General features: G+C 41.4%; 1 protein-coding gene across 3 annotated transcripts; it reads left to right on the top strand.

Moving 5' to 3' along the window:
* The first annotated feature begins 12,378 nt into the window (after nt 1-12,378).
* nap1l4a (nucleosome assembly protein 1-like 4a) lies at nt 12,379-23,141 on the top strand. Of its 3 annotated transcripts, XM_037106744.1 has the most exons (15): nt 12,379-12,493; nt 13,508-13,545; nt 13,982-14,054; nt 14,765-14,909; nt 15,459-15,545; nt 15,791-15,925; nt 16,012-16,083; nt 16,178-16,317; nt 16,576-16,721; nt 19,234-19,253; nt 19,377-19,496; nt 19,709-19,744; nt 19,899-19,952; nt 20,860-20,894; nt 21,274-23,141. In XM_037106744.1, exons 2-14 carry the CDS (start codon nt 13,530-13,532, stop codon nt 20,863-20,865), a joined length of 1,050 nt encoding a protein of 349 aa, XP_036962639.1. In that variant the 5' UTR covers nt 12,379-12,493; nt 13,508-13,529; the 3' UTR covers nt 20,866-20,894; nt 21,274-23,141. The 3 variants fall into 3 exon arrangements, with proteins under 3 accessions (XP_036962639.1, XP_036962637.1, XP_036962638.1); XM_037106742.1 differs by lacking the exon at nt 20,860-20,894; XM_037106743.1 differs by lacking the exons at nt 12,379-12,493; nt 20,860-20,894 and adding an exon at nt 12,604-12,968.
* The last annotated feature ends 626 nt before the right edge of the window (nt 23,142-23,767 follow it).

Genomic DNA, 23,767 nt, shown 5'->3' with positions numbered 1-23,767 from the left:
CACACAGAGACGCTCTAATCAATCAATGCGCGGAACCTTTCAGACACATCCACAAACTCTATATACAGATGTGGGAGAATATATCCCTCTAATGAAAATGGATTTTAGATCAGAGGATTAAGAGGGAAAAGTTTATTTGACAAAGACTTTTATTGAAGTTTTACTGAAATTCTCCAGAAATTACAAAAGACAAATACTAAAAAGTCTTAAAGAAAATTAGCTTTCTTTATACAAGATTCAACTTAAATGCAATGGATAACATCTGAGTGTTCAGATGTTTGACCCCAAAGCTGAAAGATTGTGTAAACATTCATCCCTTTCACAGTAAAACCCCGTATAAAGCCCACAGAGCATTTATTGTCTGTTTTTCAGCAAATTAAGGAAAGATTCACAAGCTCTTGATAGTCTTGAAGTTGTGCGGTTCCAACCATCCAGCTGGGTTTCCCCCCTTCAGTCATCTTTAAACTTATAATCAAAGCTTTGACCTGAGGGCATCGCATAAAGGTTAGACCACAGAAAAGTCCACTGTGGAAAATTAAGTCACTTTATCAGCTCAATCGAATCTCCACAGCTCCTCACAAATTAGATTTAATTGTGAAACACACACACACACACACACACACACACACACACACGGACAAACAAAGGGAAGCGAGAACAACACGTTTCCCGGTCGGTCCACTCCGTCTGTTTCTTGCCTCAGCAACAACCACATCAAGTGGATTTGCAGGACTTAGGTGGTTAACGTGATTGTGAAAAGTGATGTACGGTGCCCACAGGCGAGCAGAGCTAAAAGAATTATCTAAAGGACCTCTGGCCACATGCTGTCACAGCAGCAACCTTGCATGGGTGCAGTCCAGTTTGACTCTCCTCCCTCCAACCTGAACACACAGGCTGGAAATGCTAAAGGGCAGCGATGCAGCCCCGGGCACAGACAACCTTTCCACCCTGCTTAAGCCTATTTCTTTTAATAAATTGGCGTATCTTTAGAAACGAAGCCTTGTTATGTTTTTCTTCTCTATATTGACCTTTTTTTATGTGGTTTGACATAAAACACTGAGCAACAGGAGGACGCTTGACATTTATCCAGAGACAGGAACAATTATCAGTTTTATGGTTTGTTGGATTAAAGCAATCAGGAAATCTCACAAAACAGCTCTGCTTAATGTAGATTATCAGAAACATTTAGATTATCTGTTCCCCCCCCAAGAAAGTCAGCTTGAAATAGCCGGAAAAAAAGCATTTGTCATTGGGAAAACGGGACACTCACAAAGAACAACTGTATTTTAAAACCCCAAGAGACTTTTAATGAGCAGCAAAGGTTTATTGAAGCTCAACTAGGTTCTGTTGTTCTGAGGACGAGCAGCGGAGCTACAGGCTGAATCAGGATGGAGATAAACTGATTTCGCTCCTTCTCCTCCCTCTAAATGTTTGCTCTCCTGTGTCAGCCCTCTTTATCAAGTCCAGAGCCTATTACAGCTCATTTGAAATCACCCAGAGAGAAAAAAAAAAGCTTTTCTCAGTCTTCACTTCCGTCATTTTTATTGCTATCCGTGCCAAAGAAAGCTCAGACAGACAACTTCTAACCCTTTATACAGCTGCCCAGAGGGGCCGGAGGGGGATTTGGGATTTTGAACAAAAAAATACTCACAATAACTTATTAAAACTTTAAAATATATACATTTTATTCATTGTTGCTTTATTAAAATGTAGCCTGATTCGAACCAAATCACCAGAATAAATGTTGACTTTATACATTTCTGCTATGTCGAAACTTCTTTCTCTCTCTTTCTGTCTTTTTCTCTCTCTATGCTGAGTTTAAGAGCAAAAAGCACTTGGTTAGGGTTAGAAAAACATCAAGCTTTGACTTAAAATATGTGTTTTTGTCACAACAAACATGGCTGGAAATCTGTCTGAGGTTTCGTAAGTCTTGGTCACAAATCCCTGCAAAAAATCTAGTTCCTCCACGGTGCTCCAATAGATGTAATGGAGTAAAAAAGTGCACAATTTACCTCAGAAATGTGATGGAGTAAAAGTGTAGTACCAGAAAATGGAAATAAATGAAAGTACAAGTTCCTCAAACATGTACTTGGTTACTTCATTTCCAGAAAAATCCTTGTATATAAAAGTATTCCACCTTTTTTTCACCCATGTGGAAACACAAGAGAAGTAAACTTTATGTTATTGTGAATTAAAATATGATATTACATTTTGTAGGGGATGTACAGAAATCGTACTACATGTGTTTATATCAAGAAGAGCATTCGACTGAGTTACAGGACATAGAGGATGTTATAAATTTGGGTCTACTTTCCTGAATTGTCTGAGTATAAGGCAGCAGATCCTGACATGCACACACCTCGTGGTGTGGCGTACTGCGGCCCGGCTGCAGAGGAGGCCGTGTCGGTACTGTGCGGCCCGGCTGACTCATCGCCTCGTCACTCGTCGACCCCACTCACTGATCATACCAGGTATCGAGGCTTCCTTTTGTTGGAAATGTTGCACTTGATGATGCGATATCTGTCCGCCATTCATCCCTCTGTGTTTATCCAATTCCATCTTCTTTTCTGGAAGTGTTGGACACGTCCACAAATGACATCAGGATGATAATTATTACAATTACGTATTGATTCAGCGGCGGCATTGTGGCATTGTGAGTGTCAGCTTTTCCATGCATAATTGTGGGACTTCAGACGGGCTAATTGCAGCTAACGCGACCAGCTGGGCTATTATTCATCATCCTCCACACTTCTTTTCTCTCCCTGGCTGCTCAACAATGATGGTCACCTTTGTGGGGGTCATTAGACTCATCCAGTTGATGAAGAGAAGAGGAAACACAAAATAAATGTCCTATTTATCGGACTGATGTTGGGTAAACAGCATCAAAATGAGCATATCTGCTTGTGGTACTTGGTGACCTACTGTATCCGGTGTCTCATGTGTTTTAGATGAATATTAAAATGCATCACAGCGTCTCTGTCTGTGAATCCTGTCATTTCTTAGACTTAAAGGAACAATATGTAAGAAGAGGCCATGTGTTGAATTCATTCTCTGCACAAATAGGGGGCAGCACATCACCGGAGTGACTGCTAACTGCTAACTGTACCAGAGGCTAGCTGGTTAGCATGTTAACTTAGTAGATATTTCTTCAGCACAACACAGAGATGTCTCGGTGGTCAAAAACTGTCATTTCTTCACATTTTGTTAAATCCTTTGACGTTCGGGACGACGGATCTGTTTGAAGAGCCAAACTTGGAGGTGATAACACCCAGAATCAAATGTGATGTGGACTAGCATGGTAAAAACAAGCTGGGGACAGGGTTTGTGTGTGGATTTGGTTTTGGGGCTGAGGTTGGATTGGGGTTTGGGTTAGGGCAGTGGTTAGGATAGAGGTAGTGGTTTTGGTTTGGGGTTTAATTTTGGCTTTGGGGTTGTGGTTGGGGTTTGGAGTTTGGATTGGGGTTTTTGTTCAAGCAATCCCCAACGTTTAAAATGACCAAATCAGTGACTTACTAAAACCATTACTGTTTGTTTTTCTTGTAATTCACCACCCTTCTGTTGCTGGTCAGCACTTATGAAAACAAGAAAATGTGTTACTTATGATTAAAAGAGCATCATGTGATCAAATCCAAACCATCAAATCCAAACAATCATTGGATTTGAGAAAATAAGACATTTTATATAATCACATATTTAGTGTGAATCTTTAAGCTCTTTATTTTTTGGGATATTCTTCCCACGTAAGTCTTTCTCTCCTCGTCTTTCTCTTTTAAACAGAGCATCGAGCATCTGTGACCGGCGATGACTGTGATTGTTTTTGCATGTGTCAAAATACAGCTGCCAAGTGGAATGACTAATCACACAGAGTGCTTCTCCAGTGCCTCCGTCTACATGTGTAATTTGACAGCGGCGGCATAAAGTGTTCCTGGGGTGGGCGAGCGTTTGAGGGCCTGATGCTCAATGGTCCGTGATGTCGACTGCCATCATCGCGCCGGTGCCGTGGTGGTCGGTAACTACGGCTGCAACACGACCGCACACATTACCAACATCACCAGCAGGCTGCTGTGACCTTGTTACGGTCTTCAGACCGCCAACACCAGGACCCAGAGTCTGCCTGGTTTTCACACGTCATTCGTTCATTCTCACAAATGTACAAATGTAATTTAACGTGATCCCATTATGACTGAGGTCGATTCTAAATGTCTAAATCGAGGACGATGATTAAAGCGATCTTCTTTTTCCTTCTCGAGACAAACAAATCATTCCTGTAATTTCTTGCACGTTGGCACTTTCAGAAAAAGCAGCAGCAGGTTGTGATGATGAAGAAACAGGGATTTTTAGACAGTTAAGACACTAAATGGAAAAGGTGATGAATTTCAGATTTCCCAGCAGTTATAAATGGACACTTCTTCGGCGATTCATTGATGTTTCGCTGTATTATCATGGCTTCAGGCTACACGCCTCTTGCTCTTTGTTTCTCAAGCAGCCTGTTCTTTTCCAAATGTCATATCTGATAAGTCGGATTGTGGTCCGGATGCATCCACATATCTGCCGCGTGTGTCATGTTGGATATGCCCAGCAGGATAGCATTTCACATCAGGAGTTACAAGTCATTCAACAATGATTTCCATCAATCACTACAAGTGGTCTGAGAGCTCACTGCGCAAACATAGCACAAATCGGTTTATTTCCGGCTTATGGGCTTGAAAGGAATCATGGAAAAAATCCAGATGTAATGTCAAGATTGGTTCAAATACGAATCTATATGGTTTCACGTTGACTTTGAGAAGAATGTCCAAAAAGAAAAAAAGCCCTTCCTACGACTCAGCACTTCTCACCTCCGACCTGCATGAGTGTCAGGAAACATAAACCTGCCTGTAGATAATGTTAAAGTCTTATCCAACAGTTCTCCCTGTGCCGGGGTCACAGGAGCAGCATAATGATGATGTTGTAACATCGCCCATGCCGCCTCCAGCAGTGGCGCACGGCTCTGTGGCTGGAGAGACTCCTGATTAGATTTACCTTTCCGTAATGGGCCCCTGTCATCCAGCAGCCTGGAGGGCCATGACGAGAATCAAGCAGCTGGAGCCTCAGATAAAATCCACCTGTCGCGTTACGACAGCTTGTCCTGTCAGTAATACTGTCAGCTGTATTCGGCTTCTTTAATCCATTTACATGTGTGCAAAAAAACACTGACGACTGCTTACATGAATCGCGTTTACTTGATTATCTGTAAGAGATGTGTCCGACCGCTCATGATTCAAATAGACGTCGGGCCGATGTTGTCAACACGATGTCACAGACACGATTTCTCTGCTCTGTGAGCTGAACGTCACAGGGTGACTTTACAAAAAATAATCTTGGCTCAAACTCCACTCGCTAGGTTTTTTTCTGAAATTTTGAGTGTGGTCGGTTTAATGACTGAGTTAGGAGTTTGGAGAGCGTGAGAAAATAAATGACCTCATCGGTCAAATGACCTGAAACCTAAAGAAAAAAAACATCCAACTTCACCGATCTAACTTTAGAGCAGGGAAACTGTCCGACTGTCTGTTACTCACATATCTCAAGAATCTTTCATCCGATCTAATTTTCAATAAACAACACAATATTTTTAGTGGACAGAAAATCTTAACATAACACACATGCAACTGCACAACTCCTACAGTGAAGTTGTACTTAAAGTTATTTCTGTTTGAAGGGAGGCACAATGACTTGTGGTGATCATGAAGTAGAAAATTCCCAAAGTTAACTAGATTTATATTTTTTTAAGACAAATATACCAAGAAGAAATGTTGAAAACTATTGATATATGTATATGTGCATATATTGGTAAGGGACAAATATTAAAAGTCAAACAGTTCTCAAGCCTACAGGGAGAGATGCTGCAGGAGAAAGAAAGATAAAAACATCAGGTGTGTTTGATCAAAAGACGAGTCAGAGCAGAAACACCAGTTCAATGTTTGTCTCACTTCAACAGACGTCAGCTCAGTGTTCAGTTAGTGCTTCAGACACAGAAGCAGACATGCTGCCACAAACTGACACTTTTCACAAGGAGACGACCAACTTCATGTTCTGATTTAATGTTCAGTTTACAAGAAGGAAACAGTAACTAATGCAAAAAAGAATTTGTTGTAGACAGCATTTCAAAGTTTATCCCTCACTCAAAAACAGATGATTTGTAAAGGGAGTCTGGTGATATACACACATCAATAGTTTTCAACATTTCCTCTTGATATATTTGTCTTAAAAAATATAAATCTAGTTAACTTTGGGAAATTCTTAAAGAAATAACCCGAAACCCATGAAAAACACCAAATACTTTTTTTTAAATTTTGAGTCTAATTCCATTAATAATTATGAGAGTGAGCGTGCCCTTGAGAGAAGGTCCATAAGTGTCAGAATTATATAAAACCCTGTTTAGTTGTCAAAATGTTGATGCTGAAATTATAGAGAGTTTCTTTATTTGTCAATGCACAAAATCAGTGTGTGTGTGTGTGTGTGTGTGTGTGTGTGTGTGTGTGTGTGTGTAACTGGGTGTTTTGGGTTGTCTTTTTTTGTTGCTGGCTGAAAGGTTTAGCTGTCCTTGCAGAATCAGATCGACGAGCGACAGCAGAGGACAACAACAAATAAGACAAAAAAACAAAACAAAAAACACCAAACACGATGATGTTATGATTGAAATTGCTCGTCGGTGCAGACGGAAGTAAATTGCACTCAAATCGCGTAAAAGCGTGAGCAGAGAAAACTCAGCCTGCCGTGAGTCTGATCGATGGCTTTGCTGAATTTGTTACGCACGCAGGGCCTTCTGACGCAGCCGCCTCGGAGATGAAGTATTTCCGCTTGCCATTTTTTTTGTTTGTTTTTTTTATGTTTCTCACCGCTTCCCCCCTCCTCACCCAAGACCACCTCCTGTGAATAATGACTGCAGCTGTGTCAATGTGGCTTCTAGCTGCGTGTGTGCGCCTGTTTGTGTGTCTTTATTTTGATGGCTTTGTTTTTTTTTTGTTTTTTTTTTACTGTCAGTGTGTATTTGTGTGTGTCCGTCTGATTATGGTGCACAGATAGGCCATTACCCATGCGTTAGGAGGAGAGGGGCTTAATGGAGGACAGAGGATGCAGGGGCAGGGTGGCTCGTAAACACTGCCCTGTCCTCCCAGCCATATCAATACTGCCATCTGGGAGTTTGGCCACTTCATTCACTAAGCCAATACCCTGGTGGGATGAGATGGGCTGACATAGATGCTGTTGCTACGTGTTCAATCAGCGGTGAAAAAAAAACCCAACAAGGCCGGGGCTATCATGATATCCACTTAAAGGTGGATGTCAATTCTCTTCTTTCTCATTTTTTTGTGTGTGTGCAGGTTTTGTTAAAGTGAGAAACAACGGCACGAAAAGAAAGACAAAGAACATGAATTACAACAGGGGCCATTGACTTCACCACATTGTCTGAGTGCAGAACAACAGAGCAGCAACATGTGTACCTTCTCTTTTTTAAAGGTAGAAGTATTGATTGAGAAATTATCTTTCTCCAGATTTGTCCACGCCGTACATTTCCACATTCGACCAATCAATGCTGAGGGAAATGGCAAATCGATGTATGAAAAAGTGAAGACAATTAACAAGCAGAGGTTCAATCATTTCTTTATTGTTTTCAACACACGTATTTCTATTGATGGTCACGCGGGCCGGAGCCACTGAGAGCATGAATCTACTTTATCATCATGTCACAACATCAAATCTGACACGTTCAAGCCTGTCGAAGTCTTTGTTCTGCTAACTTGTGTGTTTTGGAGCTGTGGACTGGGAACAAACCAGAAACAGCAAAAGCAGGATGGCGTGAACGTGCACTGGTAACATGCACTGTTTTTATTATTTCTTTCAAGATACAGCAGTAAAGTCAGCCTCCAACAGGGACTGAGAGGAAGACAAGTCTCAGTTCAAACTGATTTACAGAGCGGAAATCAAGGCATGATTAGAAAAACGAGATAAAGAAAAGACGTCACTGGAAACCTTTTAACTGTAAAAACAGGGAGAAAATCAACAAGGGCAACTGGGGGAGGGGCAGCAGGACGGACGGACGGGCAAAAGATATATTATATAGCTGATACTCAGGGACAGAAACGTGTACACATGTTGTTTTAGTGTTGTGTAACTGCTACCTTGGGAAGAAAATACGAGAATGAAATACAGAAGGAGCCGTCCGCACTGCTCTTTGTGATTTCTTGCATTTGACCTACACATGAATGGGTCAGAGAGAGGCCACGTTCGCCTTAGGGCTACATATCACCATCTTTATTTTTATTATTACATCATCAAGGTGAACTTCCTCGTGATACTGATGCACGATGAGAGCAACAGTGTGACCTGCGAATTTCCCTTTAAGCTCCTTCCTGCTGCGAATCTTCAGTAACTCACAGAAAATGATATCAGAAGTCTGGATGCCAAATCCGACAGAATGCACACGCGTGTGATGAGAGTTTCACGATGAGATGCGTGTGCACTCAACTGGAAACGGCCCTTTTGACTTGACAGGTGGAGACGCAGCACCATGCATAACGTTTGAGCAGCCAGGTGTGTTACCTCTGCCCACTCAGCGGAGCCGGGTACAAAAGACTTGAGCGCGGCTGTAATCTGAGGACTCGCTGACAGGCTGAAGCTGTAAAGTGCGTCTTCTTGTGAGAGGTGCAGGTGTTACAGCTGTCCAAACAAGATCACTTTGACACAGACTTCAGGGTCACAAAACTACCAAAAATCAAAGCTGCAATCTGCATAAATTTCAGTTTGAACCATTAAAAAAATAAAAGCTAGAATAGAATAAATGTTGATTAGCTCCATATTCCAACAGGAAGTTTGTCAGTAACCATGTCTCTGTGTATCCCCGCCCACTTTATCCAATCAGGACGAAGAACTTAAATGCTGTGTCTCAATTCAGGGTCTGCATCCTCTGAAGGACCCGTCCTTTGCGGTCTTTGAAGGCGAGTCCTTCAGAGAGACCTTGTTAACAGCGTCAGCCATTGTTAAATGGGACGGTCTAATCTTTGGAGCAGTTCCTGGTTGCGTCACCAGATGTTTTACCCATATGTCATGATTTCTGTCGCCCAGGCTCACGAAAATGACGATCTGCGCCACGTGATGTCGCCATTTTCTCTCTTTCTTTCTTCTTTTTCAGGCGCACAAAGAATCTTGGGATGTGTGAGTTACATAAGGTAACAGTGTGCTTCATTTGGTCGACTGGTGATATAACTTCAGCTCAGGCGCTGACTGATGCTCGACCACCCTCTCACTCTTCTCCTTCTGGAGTCCGAGTCCTGGCTGTAGTCGCTGGTTCAGTGATGAATTCAAACTGGCCTCCTTCGATGTCAGAGGCTGCGTTTGGCCGCAGTCTCATAAGCTTATATGACAGCTCACTTAGCTGCTAACCAAGCTAACCTGGCTAACTGCTAAATATGGCTCATTTGTGAACGAATCAGTTCGAATGAACGACTCTTTAACGCGAACGAACTGACCTGATTCCACGTTTCATTTCTCTTTTGTTTGCTCTTTCGTTCTCACAGACGAGTTGCTGTGTTGTTCACTGTTTAGTTACCAGAGTGGTGAAGAGGACTGAGAGCCAGCCAATCATATAGCAATGCACAAAGCATAAAGCATTGCAAATGTTTACATGAGAAAATAAACTATTTCATTTTGTTCGTAGCTCATCGTTCTTGTTCAGTCAGTCAGTCACACTCAGCTTACCTTCAATACATGTCAATTTGATGTCAAGGTGAATATACACATCATCCACTGTTGTGTTGTCTAAAAGTACACATACTCATGAAGTTGCAGCTATATATCTGTCTTGAACTACAGTGTTATGTTGACCGTTAGCACGATCATTTGAGAACAAGGAGCTGAGAACTGTGCGTTACATGATTCACCGCTAAACGACGTTGTACCGGAAATGCGACTGAACGAATGAACGAACAAACGATATGAACGATTCTTCCTGCCAAACTGACTCTCGCCATCGAACGATGAAATCCAGCTCTACTAACTGCAGCTACAGTTGGCAGTATTTAGCAGTTTCTCTGTTGATATGCTGCCCTCATTATTATTATTATTATTATTAGTAGTAGTAGTAGTAGTAGTAGTATTAGTATTATTATTATTATTGTTGACAGTTAGATGTCGATAGGTGGCCAATTGTTACGTGCTACATTTAGCAATGCTTTCCATAATTATTTTTAAAAAAGAAAACCAAATTAGCCTACGATACCAAAAATAGTCATTTCGGTGTACTTGTTTCTAGATTCCTGGCTCGTCCCAAATGCTACACAATCACATTTGATTTCTTCTGTTCGTACAGACCCTGCTGGCAAATGTCACGCTGTGACAGGCACAAAGCCTGGTCACCACAGTCGTACCCCGAGGGGCTCCGGTGCTGTCACTTCCTCTCAAATGTGTACATTACGCAGTGGTTGATAAAAAAAAAAAAAAAAGGCCAGATTTTAAGTGGTTTGCTGGTCTCTTACCCAGTGAGCAATTAAAATGCACATTTCCAGGAACGAAAACATATGAAATAGTGGATCACTACCTTTTTTTTTCCTACGTGTATGATGTAAAAAAAGAAGCTGTTGAGTTTCTAATTAAGGGAGTAATTCTGATTGACAAGAGAAGAGAATGACTCAAAGCTATTACTCCCTGTCACACACGTTTAAAATCTCCCTCCTCGTCATTCTCTTGGATACGAGAACAAGCGCTGATGTTATCTGACGTAACAGGTGAATGATAGCACTCGTCCAACTGCCTCATACTCGCAAAAGATAAACTGCGAGCACTTGTTGATTCCTTTTTCTCAGTCGTGGCTCTTTCTGTTCAGTGACGATGTTGTTTTGAGCACAGAAAGGCTATCTTGTGTCATGTAATCATCTTCAGCTTCACAATTATTCAGTTACACTCCCAACTAGTTGCGGTGGGGTTGTGTGACTTGCTTTGATTATTTCTACAATGGAAGGAGGAGAATATTTTTTTAACGCGACTTATCAGTGTAACAAAAAGCCTGTCCATGTAAGAGAAATACTGCCAGCTCTTTAATATTGATATCTCTTATTTGTCCCTGTGTAATTATAATGTCTTCATAAGCTAAATGTGGCACTTTATTTAAGGAAACAACCTCCAAGGCTTCTCAGATACGTTTACTTTCTACAATATAAGGGCATCTTTTATTGTACTGACACATTTACAGTCACTGTCTCCCATGAGACACCACGGGGGTATGAAGCCCTCTTGTGGTCTAAAATAAATCTGATTCCTGAGGAAAAGAATAAATGTTTTATAATCTGGATAAGAGCTCACAACATGCATCGACGGGCTGAAATGTAAAGATGGTTCCTTGGTCTCACAGGGTTCATTACCGCTTAAAACCAAAAGGCGCTTGTCAGATCAGGATCACAAGTTGTACGTAGGAGTTTTCACAGACAGCTTTGGAATAAATCACTGTACAGCCGTGCATTTATAAAGAAGCTGCCGTCTGGCATGTGGCGCTCACTGCTTAGAATTCAGAGGGTTTCTGAAGGATAGGTGTAAAATTAAAAAGAGGCCTGGGCACCTCTTTCAGCACGCAGTGTTGGTTTACTGCCAGGTTGCATGCAAGCTGAAGTACAAGCCCCACGAGCCACCTAGAGAGCGACCTGAGAAAACCACACTGGCAATCAAGCATTTCAAATGTTACCATTGTCTTATGGCAGGGAGTGTGCCGGCCGCAGAATCAACCCGATCATCGTTATCCTTTTTAGTCAGCTTGTACTCTTCTTCTCCCAGGAAGTCGGGGTGTGAGAGAGCTTGTCAGTGACGCAGTGCACCTGAACCAGCTTGTCTCAGGTCAGGAGTGTACATGAGTGGATCTGCAAGAGATCACCTCACCCTTTTTTTTTTTTTGTCTACCCCCGCCCTGCTTCTTCTTGTCTGTGCTTTTATTTCTCATACACACAGCCAGACAGGCATTGTATACATTAACGATCTACTTACAGAAACACATTATTTGTATTTTTTGAAGTTCGTAAAGGCTTTTCTTATCAGAACATTTAGCCGAGGAGACACTCAGAGCAAAACAGACGTAAACTGGAAATACTGAAACCAAGATGGAGACAAAGACAATATGAAATTTGTAAAAACTGTACTTGAATGTGACATTTGATGATTAAAATAGGCTTGGTGTTGTCTTTACAGGATTCAAACACACATTTTGACACTTTAAGTAGATTTTATTGTGCCTCTGATGGTGAACACAGACTGAACATGCTTGTTTTTCAGTTTTTTGGGAGGCCAGGGGTGATTGAAGAAGACTACTGTGCTGATTGAACACAGCACTTGAATGCAACACCATGCCCTCCTTCAGCGGCTGTCCAATCAGAGCCCGCGATGCTGGAGCGCGTGTGTCGGCCGCGCGTGGGGAGGGGGGTTGAAGCGAAGACGCGTGAGCGACGCGACCAGCTTGAATTCCGCTCAGCTAGAGGTAAGAGAGCTACAACAGCTGCTGGCTGCTGGCGTTCGATTTAAAAATGAGTGTTTGCTGCCATGTTGTCTTGTTAGTCTCTAACGTTGCGGGTAACGCGACGGTTTGCCGTTTAACGGTTCTCACGGCACTTTGCTGTCACTCCCGTGGCTTTTATTAGCGCGCGAGCTAACGTTACCTAGCTTGTATTAGCTCGTCAATGCGGCTAGCAGTAGGCTAGTTAGCATAGCAGTAACATTAACGGCCAGTTTTATCGACACAATTGAAAGGCATATCGTCGTTGCCTCGGCCCGTCAGTAGCACCCTTTATTAGACTTGGGCTCATGCGAATCGGGGAGGAAAGGTTAATGTGAAGGTGTTAACCTTCGCACTTGCTGTTAGCCAAAGCATTGTTCCTAGCACGTTGCCTCGGAGTTTCTTGCTAGCTGGCTAGCCCGGTTAGCTGCTGTCAGATCTTTGGCACCGCCCATACCAGGTGGTTATTAGTATGTGCTTGTTGGTAAACCGATGTAAGCGTGTACAACCATTTGATATCCCTCCATCAGTGCCCGACTGTGACTGTCAGAGGCAGCGACAGTCATTTTACTCACTGAAAGCGGAGAGGAGCTAACTTTGGTTGTCATAGCCTAGCTAACCCAGCTGCCGTTAGCATGTCAATGCGTCATCGGCCTGCGCTTGCTCAACAGCAGTGCTGCTGTTTATCAGTCAAAGTTAGCTCAGCTGGTCTGTCTGCTGCTCTGGTTTCCCCATCTGGCACTTGATTTAGCTTGTGCCTTTGGGAAAAGTCATCGGTTTTGGATGTAAGAACTGACCACTGATGATTATGTGGCAATGTCATAATGATAAACGTCTCGCATGAAGGAGGATTATTAAAAGACAGGCGGAAACCCTGGTGAAAAACAACAGACGGTGTTAACAGCCATTCATACTGTTACTTGTTTTGTCGGTAGTTACTCAATCACTGTATGTGACTCATGTGTTTATTTCAAATATATTTGTTCTGTGTCCCATCAGAGGAAGGAGCTGCCACTCAGCAATGGAAGCCAATAAAGGTAAACATCTTCTTAATTTGTTTTCTGTCAGGGTTTTACACAAGCTGTTCTATATGCATGTGTGTAAAGATGTATACAAAAGAGTAGTACTATCTTGGAAAATGATGTTATTGTAACCTCAGAAATAGTGTTAATAGTGTCAATAAGAGTTTGAACAACAGCTATTATAACATCTGTTATACTGTTTGATTGTGTTATATTGTTATGCATGTGGTGAGCCACAATTTAAACAGTTTGAATGAAAAGTGTGGCACAACAAGGGCTGCACAGTTAATTGCAAAATATTCAAAATTGCAAAGAACTGCAATCAGTGTATAAAGTTAAAATGTGTCACACAACAGTGTTTTAATGAGCCCTACAAAGATTGTTCTCAAGATAAAATTAAACATGTTTGTTTGGTAAAAACCTGCATAAATATTATGTGTTGGTGTTGCAGGTAAAGGGGATCAAGGGATGCAGAATCCAAGTGGGCAGATGGACAGACCTGTCAGCTTCCACTTCTTGGAAAGGTCAGTGTGTTGTGAGATATAAGGTACAAATATTAAGTTGCCGGAGTATTTAAGATGAATTTGGGCAATTGGAAACCGTTTTTTAAACAACAGTTATTTGCACAGCATTAATATTTGTGTGATCCTTGGACACTTTGATATAGGTTCCTGCCGTGCTGATATATTGGCTGTTCTAAAGGTTGTTATAATTGCCAGTTGTGTGTTGATATGACAGTAACTTCTAAATGACTCAAACATGGTGCTATGGTGAGGTGTACCTCTGATCTGATGATTACTGCCAGATTCCACTGGGCACTTGTGTCTCATGTTTAAACTGCGACGCTGATTGGAAGTTAGAAATATCAATGGTAAACACACTTAAAACAGACACACAATGAAACCATTTAACTGTAGAGCCCACTCACTCATAGTAGAAGCTCAAAAATCAAGGAATAATATAGAAATTAACCCATTCTTAGCAAATCATCAGTACCACACAGGCGTGACACTCAGCTTTAGAAACACACCCGATGGGATATGAAGCTGGGTGGAGCACAGACAAAACAACACAGCACACATGACGTCACAGCGACATTCCCAGTGGAATTACGGTGGTAATATAAACAACTGGTTCAGCTGGTGTGCTTAAAATTGTACATCACACTTACGTGAAATACAACTAGTCAGTCATTCAACTTCACATCAACTCTCATGTTTCTCCTCTCTCACAGCATGCTTCCCAAAGTAGTGAAGAGGCGAGTGCACGCTTTGAAAAGGCTACAGGTGCAGTGTGCTAACATAGAGGCTAAATTCTATGAGGAGGTCCACGAGCTAGAGAGGAAGTATGCTGCCCTCTACCAGCCGCTGTTCGAGAAGGTACAGTTAGTAATGTTCTCCTAACAGAATTATAATTTTTATGTTTATGCTAATGGAGCAAAGACGAGGAACCAAAGACAAGAAATAAAACCTCGACTACAAATTAGTTGTCTTATTTGTTAAGAAGCCAGTTACTCAAGAATCACTTGTGTTTCCTGCACTAATGGATGGTGAAGTTTGTCTCTCTGGTCCGATCTGAGGTCAGTGAGGATGCCTCCTTGGTGCTAAATTGAAAACTGCAACAACGAGTAGTCAACTGTTCTTTTGTCAGTCGAGGCTATTTCCAGAGCAAGTGACAAGAACTCAACAATTCTTAGTCGCACGGAAGAGTGGCAGCTGTAATCCTGCTGCACCTGTTTCTGCTGAGTGTATATATGTGTGTCTGTGTCTGTGTCTGTGTCAGCCCTTCTCAAATGGTATTGATTTCAGTTAGCTGCTAGCTGAAAATAATTCATCCTTGTTGAATAAATGCTTGTGCATGTACAGATATTTCACGCCAATGTTCCCAGATCCGTCCCTAAAATGATTAACTGTGTGTGTTTATCACAGAGACGAGACATTGTGACAGGAACAGTGGAACCCACAGATGAAGAGTGTGAGTGGCACAGTGACAGAGAGGAAGAGGAGGAGCTAGCTGTAAGTACTTTGTTGTTTTATTCGTCTTCAGCGCCCAGTGATCACATCTTCTCATACTTGTGTTTTATTTATTTTATTTATTTGTCACTGTGACTGATCTTGTTGTTGTCTTGTGTGTATCAGAGGATATGTGTCTTACAAATGATCTTGACGCCAGTGAGACTTGAAAGCTACAAACTAGATTGTTGAAGCTGTTTTGTTTTAAGCAGTGATTTTTGATGAGTTCTCTGTTGCGCTGCCTGCAGGAGGAAGTAAAGGAAAAAGCTGCTATTGAGGATGCGAAGAAAGAGGAAGCCACACCGGAGGAAGACCCCAAAGGCATCCCTGAGTTCTGGCTCACCATATTCAAGAGTGTGGACATGCTCAGTGACATGCTACAGGTACGGTTAAATTGATCTGTCATACATTTCCTTTTACACATTTTCAATATCCTGTGTCTCTAATCTAACTCTTTCTGTACCACCAGGAACACGATGAGCCCATCCTAAAGCACCTGAAAGATATTCAAGTCAAGTTTTCTGAGCCTGGACAGCCGATGGTCAGTATGTTGTAATAATGAAGTGATATCATTTGAAATTTAAGAACATAATAGCACAAAAATACTGAGTGGAATTATCTCTTTTGGTCCCCAGAGTTTCACATTAGAGTTCCACTTTGAGCCCAATGGTTACTTCAACAATGCAGTTCTCACTAAAGTCTACAAGATGAAGTCGGAGCCTGATGCCTCAGACCCTTTCTCATTCGAGGGACCAGAGATCATTGATTGTGAAGGGTAAGAACCAGAACACAAACATGTTTTTTTTACACTGTGGCTTTGACACATGTAGTGGTTTATGTAAAAAAAAAAAAAAGAACAATAGAGACTGTGTGGTTTGTAAAAACATTTACCGCTCACTCTTTCTATATTAGTCTCTTGACTTAACATCCCACATATCAGCCTCCTCTTGGCACTTCTTCCAACTTTTACCTTTTTTTTTGTGTCCTTGCTTTTTGCCGCCTCTCACTTGTTTTGCACTCCTCCTCTCTCTAGCTGTCAGATAGACTGGCACAAGGGGAAAGACGTGACGGTGAAAACCATTAAGAAGAAGCAGAAGCATAAAGGCCGTGGCACTGTGCGCACTGTTACCAAACAGGTTCCCAATGACTCTTTCTTCAACTTCTTTAACCCTGTTAAAGGTAAGAACACATTCAAAATGCGGTGGATTCTCTAGAGGTCTTAATGTTGCATTCAGAGCAATTACTCCTACCTAGTTTAACAACTTATGTATGCATCTCACATAGTAGTAAATATTCAAATTCATAGCTGTGTTGTGCACAAACCTCTTGAACAAACACTGAATCAATTAAACCTGCTCAACGGTTAATCTTGCAGGTGGGAAGGTGACCTGTAAGCCAAGAGGTTTTACCATTGATCACTGCTTTAAGCCGAGTTCAGCAGCAGGTGGCGCCAGACTCTTAAACTCTGTCACTCCGCTGTTTGTAGTAGTCTGATGCCGGACTTTTTACATGAGGCTGTGCTCACTGGGCTGTTGAACTTTTACTTTTTCTCTGGTTGAACCTTTTTTTTCCTGCCTGGAGAGTTTAGGAGTTGTTGTGGGGTCAGTTAATGATTGACATAAGAATGACTGATGTAAAGCTTTAGGCAAAGTTGTGAGACCACTTACAAAACGTCATTTATCTACCTGAAACATTTAACAAATCAAACACGAGTCTGTAAATGTTAAGTTTGTAATATTTTAAGAGTAAACACCACAAAGAGTTTTAAAAGAACAAACGGATTAAAACAAAATGTTTTTAAGTGTGACTCAACAATAGAGTTATTCAACAATAACAGTAAGAGTCTGTCTGTGTCTGTGTCTGTTTTTAAATATTTCGTAAGCTCGTTAGCTTTTAGGATAATGTTCTCTGATGAAACCTTTTAGGATTAGCATGAGGTAACCTAACCGGCGCAATTACACCCATCTAAGCTGAGGGTGAGGTCAGTCTAGAAGTCGGCAGTCTTTCAGTGACAGATGCCTTGAGTCAGATAACTGAAAATGATCCATTCTCTCTCAAAGCATCAGTTATTTTAATGACCGCTTCCTGTGCAGTCAACTCGCCTTTCAGACATGCCTGGACTCATCCTGACTTTGAGAAGTTGACCTAATCACTCATTGGCTGAGCAAATGTCTGTCCTACTGGTTCAGTCATAGACTCAGTTTATGACTGGTGAGTATAAATAGCTCTTTGTCAGGTGAGCTCAGGTGAGGCGCACAGTTCTGGGGATGGGATGTCTTATCAGTGATTAAGTCATCCTTTTACTAATCATGCAAACATACACACGATTTTTATTCTTTGACTGGTGAACAGTCAATGGATGTGTGAACTGAAGATGTCGCAGCTAATTCTGTTTTTGAGGAAACACAAGAGACATTTCTCAGAAATTACATCTTGACATGTTTCTGGCAACAGCAACAAAACCAGATAAACACGACTTATCTTATCTATAGGAATCTTAGAGGAAGCCCTGTTTGTAAACGGTTGCAGTCACTTCTTTCAGGATATGTAAGCAAGCATTTTTTAAAAAATGATTCTTGTCCAGCACCTGAACATAACGTTGATCCGCTCACTGCACAAACTCTTGTGAAATCCTGCGCTTTTAAGAAGATTAAGACCAAAATGAGCCTTAGTCACTGCAGTGTGTCGGAAAACGCCAAATAAATGTCAAAAGGTGTTAAAGAAATGATGTCTCGTTATTGTCCTTGTCTCGCAGGAAGCATTGATACGTTTAAATTCTTATACGATCAGCTTGTAACAAACTGTGGTCACAATTTTATTTACATGTTTCAAAAAGGAAAAAAAACAAGTTCAACTATTGTATGATTCTCAGTGACAGTGACTCCTCCTCATGTCTGACTTGTGCCAGTTTACATTTAGTTTCTTTAACGTGTAGGCAGTTGTTGCTCATAATATTGTGTCCTTTGATCGGAAGAATTATTAAAAAAAATTGATACAAACCTAGATGTTGTAATACAGTGTAAACACTGCTGTGTTGCTCTGGAAAATTGCTTTTATTGCCTGAAAGTTTATAGCTTCAGATATTGTTTTTGTTATAAAAAAAAAAAAAAATAGTCTTGATGAATTCAGAGTGTTGTGAAAATCAGCTGTAATCTACATAATTTCAGCTTTTAATTCATTAGCACTGTTAGTTAGCACACTCGTACAGAACAAGTCCTTAGTTTGGATGTGCTTTTTTAAAAGTATGATGATCGTGTTGGAGTACAGGATGGAAAATCAGATACTCACACAGCAAAGTAAACCTTTTTTATACTGCGTAAAAAATCAGTTTCCTCCACTCCAACATTGTTGGAAGAAGAGGAAGGATGGGGTGATGTCACCTTTAGTCAGTGGAGCGCAGCTGTTTGCTGAGGAGCTCTCTCTGTCTGAGGATGACGGGCTCTTGCGCCGTGATGTCACTAATAATGAGCATCCTCGTTGCCATAAATGGACTTTCAGATGTTGGTTAAATTATGGGTGGTGTCCGCCTGTGTCAGTTAACTCAACTTGTAATTTTAAAAAGGGATGTTTTGGTTAAAATCCTGTTTTCCACTTTACATCATTCCTTTTAATTGCGTACTGTAGTCGTTGTAAAATCAGTGCTGTGGTGTTCTGTGCTTAAGCTGTGTGTGTCCTTCTTTCCCATTTACAGCTTCACCAGATGGAGAAATGGTGAGTACAATGTAGCTTCTTCTAAATAAAATCGCCACCCATTTTACTGCGTCTGCCTCCAACATCAATCTATCTGACTTGTAAGCTGTGTGAAAATGGTTTCTTTGTCTTCCTGTTTTATAGGATGAAGACTCTGAGTTCACCCTAGCCACAGACTTTGAGATAGGTCATTTCTTCCGTGAGAGAATAGTTCCCAGAGCAGTGCTGTATTTCACTGGAGAGGCCCTGGAAGATGACGAGAGTGTGAGTGTTTCTCCTCTAACGCACACTAACACTATTATAGTCGGGCACGGTGGGGAGAAAAAAAAGCCACAAGATGAGATGTTTGCTCACTGGAAAAAAAAAGAGAGTAGGATATTTAAGCTAAACTTGTCATGACTGTTGTACCACATGTGGGTGTGTTGTTTTTTGTTTGTTTTTTTAAACTCTCGATTTTGTGTAATGTTTTCATGCAGTTTGAAGAGGAGGAGCTGGAAGAGGGAGATGAAGAGGTGAGTAAAACTCACTCACAAGCCCTGAAATAGCCCAGTAAATAATATTTTATGGGGGGGCGATCTCACTACTGGTGATTAAAAAGTTGTCATCTGTCAAGATTTTTTGATAATAATTCTTTGCATATCTCATAATCGTGTCTTTGTGTCTCAGGAGCAAGATGAGGAAGGTGATGATGACGATGATGAGGGAGATTTTGACCCCAAGGTCAGTATGCATACTTAATATTTAGTTTGTTTTTGTTTACTACCAGTGATGCATTTACATTATATTCTAAGTTTGTTCAATGCGAATGCTTTTACTGGAGCAGAGCATTACGCTCCTGTAACAGAACATCGTATTGATGCTCGAGCACTTCAGCGAGATAAACACTCTCATCGTCTCGGTGAAGCTTTAAGTGCTGCGCTGCACATCGGTTTATTTTGCTCCAGCCTGGTAATGCACACACTGAGAAGACGCCACTGCAAATGTTCTCTGACGAAACATAAACGCACTGTTTTCATCTGATGCGCTTCTTCTTGTCCAGCGCTGCTTGTAATTACCTGCCACAGGAGATTCTGTATCGCTCACTTATTTGCCCTCTCTGTACTGACCGGCTGTTACAGATGTAAAAGACTTGCACTTATTCGGTTCAGAGAGTTTACTGAAAATTACAATGAAACTACAAATGTATTCTAGCTGTACTGGCAGTTTTATGACTCTTTTAGACCCACCATGTTGAGACACTGAGGATTTCGTCACGTATTCATGAAACTTCTTTAATTGCATCACCACCAGGAGGTCTAGTTTTCTAGTAATTGGCTGCAAGTCATGACACAATGATGAGCGATTTATCCTGCGGTTTGGCTGATATTGGCTATTCCAGTCTGATAGTTATCAGTTTCATCACAGCGCTGCTCTTTGTCTGTGAATGGCTTCCTTGTAGCAGTTCGTTGTGTTGAGTTTCGCTCTCGTGGTACCTGTGCAGTCATTAATTTTGCTTCAGGAATTCAGTGCGCTCATTCACCAAACCTCAGCGATGTTTCACTTGGCTCACGATGTCATTCCTGAATGTGACGATTAAACTTGTGCGTGTTGTTGTCTCTCCCTTTCCCTGGAATCCCCTCCATTACAGGCATAATCAATCATTCTCACCCCATGCATTTCTAGGTAAGGGAGAAATAAAGGATGGCGTCCCATGTTCATTGTACATGTTGGTTTATCATTGTGGCTGCCTCTCTCTTTCACTACATCCTTGATTCTCCAAGTAGTTCGAGGTGTTTATGCCCCTCAGCTCACATCTTGGGTAGACACGGCTTCTTCCTTTTCTCTTTCCAACTATTTGTTTTTTCTCCTGTAGTCCCATCCCAGGTTTCTAACACTGTCTTCCCATTTGCTGTAACAAAACAAAAAAAAAGAAAAACAGTTACTTTCTTTTTCTAGCATCTGCTTTCTTGGTAGCTTCTCCTACTTGCTAGTTAGTGACTTTATCGGCTGTCATTCTTGTTTGTTCTAATCCGATTTCTCTCCCGTCTTCTGCTCCCCACAGAAAGAACAGCCCCAGCCTGCCGAATGCAAACAGCAGTAACCGTGGTGATCAGGGGAGGCGGAGACCTGCGCTCCGTCAAATCAGTTCTTAGCCAATCAGCAAGTCCTCCTACTCTTGCAGGCTCAGCCCTTTTACGAACTCTCACCTGAACGCAATAGAACGCAAACCAAACTGCGTTTTTACTATGTGCATGACTTATTTTTCGTTTGTCTTGCGCCCATCTCACCCTTTTGTTTTCTTTTTTGTTTTCTTTTTTTTTTTTTAATTTGGCTTCATTCGAACTCCAAGCGGGAAGTGACTTGACTAACTAAACACACCATGGCATCACATAGGGACAGTCTTGTTTTGATAAGGTGGAGTAGGTACTACTACTGCCAACAACCTCAGAACATCATCATAAGGATTTAAAAAACAAAAAAAAAGATAGGAAAGAAATGGCTCCCAATGTTAGTTTTCATGGAAATTGATCAGTTACTCAGGGTTTTTTAATGCCAACAAGAGGAAGTACAAGTTTACCAGGAAACTGCTGAACAAGTTTGACTTAATCTTTCACTGGGGTCGCTGCAGTGTTTTTCTTTTTGTTATGGTGTTTTTTTTTAAGAGACAAACAATGTGTCATTTTGAATTTACTTTACTTTTTTTTTTTTCTTAAATGTTCATTGTCATGTCATTGGACTATTTATTCTGGTGTCATGCAGCTGTATGGAGGAGGAGGAGGAGGGGGCGGGTGGTGCATTTTAGGAACTCTTTAAGGCCCAGCAACAGCAAAAGCTCTTGTTTTAATTTTAATTTTTTTTTTTTTCATTGGCTCAAATCTTATTTGGGCTTTAGCCGGTCAGCAAACACAAATACTGCCAAGTCATGTCGTCCAAATGAATCTCAAACATTGAAGAATTGTGTCCCGCATCAGCACTGCTCACTTCTGCCCAGGTGTATTGGGCCTAACAAGCATTTAAACAGAGCACCTGAGTGGACACCCAACACTAAATTGAAATCATGTGACAAGCATGAGGTCATACGTCAAAACCGCCAAGATATCTCTCTTCCCCTGTTCGCCCCACCACCCCTGAAACGCTCTTAATGCTCACTAGAGGATAATAAGAACAATTCGCAAAATCGAGACATTTTGAAAGTAGATATTTTTGTCCACGTAGGTTGGAGGTAGTTTGGATTTCCCTCAACGTCACAACCGTTCTGGTTAATATTTCCCCGCTGAAGCAGACAAAGTGGCAAACCTGCAACCTGTCGTGGTTGTTTTATAAGACATCACCTCCGGTATGTGTCAAGCTCTTAACAGAAGTCATTTAAAAGTCATTGATGGAACAGCGTGCGGATGTTTGGATCAAATGTAAATTCTGTTGCCAACGAGCCAAAAAAACCCCGAAAGACACAAAACACACTGTTTTCTTTTTATAAAATTGTTTGCCAATTGTCATTAACACCGTGTAATCTAATTCTGCGTTTAAAGTTGTTTAAGAATATATAAATATTTCTGTTATTGTCTAATGATTCAGTAGAATGTCTGTGGAAAAACAAATATAAGAGGTTGCCAATGTATTTTATATACTGTACTTGGATTTTGGCCCGGTCGGTTGGACACGTTTGCCCGGTGACTGGTCTACTACGGCAGTCACAGCGAAAGATAATACCCACTCCTTCTTCTCTTTTTAAAAAGAACGATTGTAGATCTTACTAGACGGATCTCTCCAAGCCACGGTTGACATCATCAGATCTACCACATTGGACCGTGTGCTAGCAATGGCCTTAACTGGTTCTTATTCACAATTTGTTACTTGCGCAATATTTCTTTTCAATTTGTACAGAGTTAGTTAAAATATTCTATTAAAGTTGTGCGACATGGAAATGTGTTTTTGTTGTGTGTCTCCTCTGTTCGTTTTGGATTCACCAGGAAGTGCAGTGCAGATGTGACCAGGTGTACTGGCCTGATTACCTGAGTGAAGAATTGAAGATTAAGTTTTTGTAGATCTGTTTTTGAACAGTGTATATATATATATATATATTTTGTTATAGGAAACTCCTGAGATGAATCTGGAGGCCGCTGGTGTACAGATTTGATCAGCTGTTTAAATCCCTTGTGAAGTGCCGAAAGATTTAGAGTGAACATGTTTATGTTCTTCGAACAAATGTGGGTGACGGCACGCATTTTTGCTGTGTTTTGAGTCAGGGTCTGCATCCTCTGAAGGACTCGCCTTAAAAGACCTTGTTAACTACATCAGCTATTGTTAAATGGGACGGTCTAGCCTTTGGAGCATATCCTGGTTGCGTCACCAGATGTTTTACCCTTGCGTCACGATTTCTGCCGCCCAGGCCCATGGAAGGGACGATCTACGCCACGCAATGTCGCCATTTTCTCTCTTTCTTCTTTTTCGGGTGCACAAAGAATCTTGGGATGTGTGAGGCTACAAAAGATGGTAGCGGTGCGTCCTCCAAAAACAGGGAAATGAAGGAGCATCTGGAGGAGCCTTCGGATTGG

Source organism: Acanthopagrus latus, chromosome 8, assembly GCF_904848185.1.
Source record: "Acanthopagrus latus isolate v.2019 chromosome 8, fAcaLat1.1, whole genome shotgun sequence".
Taxonomy (NCBI): Eukaryota; Metazoa; Chordata; class Actinopteri; order Spariformes; family Sparidae; genus Acanthopagrus; species Acanthopagrus latus.
The sequence above is the reverse complement of the archived record's forward strand: the minus strand, read 5'-3'. Positions and strand labels throughout refer to the sequence as shown.

Coding starts and splice junctions, on each gene's coding strand:
- nap1l4a (XM_037106742.1), top strand. Junction 14,910..15,458: donor ACCAGCCGCTGTTCGAGAAG/GTACAGTTAGTA, acceptor TGTTTATCACAG/AGACGAGACATTGTGACAGG. Junction 16,084..16,177: donor CTGAGCCTGGACAGCCGATG/GTCAGTATGTTG, acceptor TTTGGTCCCCAG/AGTTTCACATTAGAGTTCCA.